This window comes from Micromesistius poutassou (assembly GCF_964030765.1).
Source record: "Micromesistius poutassou genome assembly, chromosome: 8".
In the NCBI taxonomy this organism is placed as follows: domain Eukaryota; kingdom Metazoa; phylum Chordata; class Actinopteri; order Gadiformes; family Gadidae; genus Micromesistius; species Micromesistius poutassou.
In genome coordinates, this window is record NC_140278.1 from 1,255,890 (window position 1) to 1,260,889 (window position 5,000).

The window sequence follows — 5,000 nt, forward strand, 5'->3', positions numbered from 1 at the left end:
AAGACAAATGGTTTGACATTTGTTTAAAAATACATATTCAAATATCAAAGATGATAAAATGTATGTCATGTAAAAAAAAAACTTACATAAAAAAAAAAAAACCTACATATGCACTCAGAGTCGCTCACTCATTCCCGCCAAACGTGTGGGTCGGACATGACTGGTAATGACTGGAGTGCACACGGAAACTCATCAATTGTCATGCGCACACACACATTTGTTTTGTCTGCTGCTTCTTTCCCCCCCTCTCTCTCTCTCTCTCTTTCTCTCTCCTTCTCACTTTCCTTGACACAAACACACACGCACACACACACACACACACACACAAACACACACATACACACCCACACACGACGATGGACATCCAGCCACACACACACATGCCAGATGCCTCATCAGAGTTGTCGTGCTGTCTGCCAGTTTGTCTTGTCACACATTAAGGGCTCATGAATAATGTGAGCTTGCTAGAAAGACCCAGAGCAAGGCCTGGATAACGACACACACACACACACACACACGCACGCACGCACACACACACCCCCTGCCGACACACACACACAACCTCACACACACGCCCCCCACCCCCCGCCCACACACCCACACATGCACACACACACACACACACACACACACACACACACACACACATACACACACATACACACCCACACACAGACACACACACACACACGCACACACACACACACACACACACACACACACACACACACACACACACACACACACACATGGACGCACAAACAGGCTGAGGGTCAGTCTGGCGCTAAATGTCAGTTTGGTGGCACAAAGGATCTATGGCACAAGAGAAAGGTCATAAAGTTACCCTGCTAGGCTGGATAGGTCTCTCTCTCTCGCTCTGTCTCTCTCTCTCTCCTACCTCTCTCTCTCTCTCTCTCCCTCCCTACCTCTCTCTCTCCTACCTCTCTCTCTCCTACCTCTCTCTCCTACCCCCCCCCCCCCCCCCCCCTCTCTCTCTCTCTCTCTCTCTCTCTCTCTCTCTCTCTCTCTCTCTCTCTCTCTCTCTCCCTCGCAATCTCCACCTACACAGACACACTCCCCAAGTAATTAGCGATAATTTGTTGGGCATGGCAGCTCAGATGGAAAGGCAGGCAGACGGATGGATAGACGGATAGACGGATAGACGTATAGACGGATAGACGGATAGACGGATAGACAGATAGACAGACAGATAGACAGATAGACAGATAGACAGATAGATAGATAGATAGATAGATAGATAGATAGATAGATAGATAGACAGACAGATAGACAGCCATTAGGGTTTCTTCAAATCTATTCTTCTCATTGATGGGCACAAGATGAAATTGCCCATTCTGGATTCATAGGACTTTAATTGAACGAGTCGTTCATTGACGTCATTGAAAGGTGAGGGCTGTGTTCTGTCACCAGGTGAGGCTGTGTTCTGAAGCCACCAGGTGAGGGCTGTGTTCTGAAGCCACCAGGTGAGGGCTGTGTTCTGACGTCACCACCAGGTGAGGGCTGTGTTCTGAAGCCACCAGGTGAGGGCTGTGTTCTGACGTCACCACCAGTGTGAGGGCTGTGTTCTGAAGTCACCACCAGGTGAGGGCTGTGTTCTGACGTCACCACCAGGTGAGGGCTGTGTTCTGAAGTCACCACCAGGTGAGGGCTGTGTTCTGAGGTCACCACCAGGTGAGGGCTGTGTTCTGACGTCACCACCAGGTGAGGGCTGTGTTCTGAAGCCACCAGGTGAGGGCTGTGTTCTGAAGTCACCACAGGTGAGGGCTGTGTTCTGAAGTCACCACCAGGTGAGGGCTGTGTTCTGAAGTCACCACCAGGTGAGGGCTGTGTTCTGAAGTCACCACCAGGTGAGGGGCTGTGTTCTGAAGTCACCACCAGGTGAGGCTGTGTTCTGAAGTCACCAGGTTGAGGGCTGTGTTCTGAAGTCACCACCAGGTGAGGGCTGTGTTCTGAAGTCACCAGGTGAGGGCGCGCTGTGGGCCGCGCCGTCACTCTTATCCAGGGAGGGCCGTCGTGTGCGGAGCTAACGGACTCAGAGCCAGGCGCACACCCCCCGCAACCCCAGCCTGAACCAGAACAATCTCTAGCTCACGCTCCGTTCGCTCATAAGGGCTGGGTCCCCTCTCCACGGTGTGAGATAGACCAACCCTAAACTGTAATATCACACCAACTGTAATATTAGAGTATTGTTGACCTGCATGTTGTTGTCTGTCTGTTACAATAATGTTTGTGGCTCAGCGTCCTCTGGCGACCTGGACTAGACCGAGGGCTTCCAGACCAATAGCAGTTTGAGTGTTTTTATCCGTTTTTAGCTGTGGATCAGATGTGAACATAATACACCAATTCTTAAATCGTTACATTGGCTCCCTGTATGTCAGAGAATTGATTTTAAAATCATGTTGTCACACTATAAATCCCTACATGGTTTAGGGCCAAAATATTTAACTGATATGCTTCCACTACATAAGCCTTCTAGACCACTAAGATCCTCTGAGACCAACCTGTTAATTATCCCCAGAGTCAACACGAAACATGGGGAAGCAGGATTTAGTTACTATGCAACAAATAGCTGGAATAAACTCCCTGACGATTTAAGACTTGCCCCAACTCTGACAGCTTTTAAAACAAGACTGAAGACTTTTATGTTTGCTTTAGCTTTCTGCTAAATCTTAAATCTACAATGCTTCTATCTATTTTTTATTTTATTACTAACTTTGCCTTTATTTTCTCACTTTCTAAAATGCATTTTTTTTAACTTGCCTTTCTAAAATGTTTCTAAAATGTGTTTTTTTAAACTTTGCCTTTATTTTCTATATATTTTACTTTTTACTTATCTATTATTTTCTTTTATTGTATGACAATGTTTATATGTGAAGCACTTTGTATATGAAAAGTGCTATATAAATAAAGTTGCCTTGCCTTGCGTTGCCTTTTGCAGTCTTTCCAAACTTAGCTCAGTAGGGAGAAAAAATACAATTATATAAAACAATATATTATCTAGAAATCACCGCCGAAGTCAAGCCCCTTCCGCTATGTGTGTGTGTGTGTGTGTGTGTGTGTGTGTGTGTGTGTGTGTGTGTGTGTGTGGGAGGCGGGGGGGAGGTCATATTGTGGCTCATTGCTGAATTCAAAATAATATATGCAGCAGCAATTTATGGTTATTTTGGAAACAACACAAGGAGACCAACACTAGCAAATATGATGTATTTTCCGAGTTCAGTTCAGAAAGTCACGTAAAACAGGAAAGTAACATTTTGTTTTGTGTGAAGCCACTCGGTGCAGCACATCTCTACATACACGGCGCCAGCACGTGTCTTGCCTGATGTATTTCATCCAGCGACTCCTGGCTCTTTTATCAGCCAGGAAGCAACAGAACGAACACGGGGATGTTCATCATTATTTACCTCGCCGTTGACTTCCCACATACTTTCCCCAAATGAGATCCCATGGGGATGACTTACGCTCTGTCCTGGAATTAAACAGTAATACTTCAATTGAAGGATATGTTGCTATACTTCTTTACTGTAAACAGGGTTTCTATCCAAATACAGGTGCAGAGACAGAAAGGTATGGATAAAGACATCCCTGTACACCTCTAATAGATAGATAGATAGATAGATAGATAGATAGATAGATAGATGCATACATGCATTCATACACACACTCATACACACATACATACATACATACATACATCAATCCATACATACATTCCTACTTACATTCATACATGCATATGTATGTATGAACACATATAAATGAATAATACATGTCCTACACATATAAATGATTACAGTAATAGTATGGGTCTACCCAATCCTTTAGTTTCCCTCTGGTATGATCTCTGTGTCTTTTAATCTTCTTAAGCAAAGCATTCTGTTGCATTACATCTCAGTAGCAACGCAGTGCTCCTCATACTTTTCTCATTTGCCATTTAACTTGTGTCATGTATTTATGTAGAGTATGACACCACATGTCAAACACGCCCTGTGCAGTCGGCCTGAAAGGGCAAAGCGATGAGCATGCTCACCTAAAGGAGCTTAGAACGTAATGGAGTCCGTGAGGTTGTGAATGGATGGAGCGAAGAGCCTATAGCGCCGTACGGTGTTCCGCTAATAACGATCACCTCCCAGGGACGCGAGCCCTGCGCTTCAGTCGTGTTTTAATGAGTTGTGTGTTTTAGGAAGATATATACACAGATAAGTTGGTTGAAATATTGATTGAAACAGACCGCCCGCCCGCGCGCGCGCGCGCGCACACACACACACACACACACACACACACACACACACACACACACACACACACACACACACACACACACACACACACACACACGCCGGCTGTAGCCTACCGGTGAGTCGCTGGTCGCGGTGGGGCACAGGGGTCCGCGGAAGACCCCCTTGACGCGGCGGAAGTGGCCGTTGCTCAGGTGAGTGGAGCTGATCACCAGGTAGTAGCACGTGCTGCAGGCCATCCCGACGGCTCCATGCGGGGGGTGGTCACCGCAGACCCGGGCTGGTGTGTGCTGTGGTCCCAATGTGGGCGACCCGTCCTCGCCTCCGCGTGGGAGACGATCTGATCTCTGAGGCTGCGAGATCACGACTGATGTCCAATGAACTGAGATTCCTTTCTGCGTTTTGATGAACTACCGCGCGCGCGTGTGTGTGTGCGTGCGTGTGTGTGTGTGTGTGTGTGTGTGTGTGTGTGTGTGTGTGTGTGTGTGTGTGTGTGTGTGTGTGTGTGTGTGTGTGTGTGTGTGTGCGCGCGCGCGCGTAATAAATAGAAAGCAAGTCCAAAGAAGAGGGGGAGATAAAGATAGACGGTCGAAACAACAAGAAAAAAGGACCGAGAAAGAAAAGTGTCCCGAGTGTTCTCTGGCTAGCCGACCAGGAGGACAGGAGGACAGGAGGACAGGGGGACAGGAGGACAGGAGGACAGGAGGACAGGACGAAGACGAGTCTGCTGGCGGGAGAGAG

The 5,000-nt window shown here is 47.3% G+C and overlaps 1 protein-coding gene across 1 annotated transcript in view; it reads right to left on the bottom strand.

Moving 5' to 3' along the window:
- Nucleotides 1–4,498, bottom strand: part of znf804b (zinc finger protein 804B) — a gene marked incomplete at both ends in the record, with an annotated part of 44,710 nt that extends 40,212 nt beyond the window's left edge. The window contains 1 exon segment of the mRNA XM_084471840.1: nt 4,376–4,498. Within this exon segment, the coding sequence (XP_084327966.1) occupies nt 4,376–4,498 (123 nt within the window).
- Nucleotides 4,499–5,000: the final 502 nt, after the last annotated feature.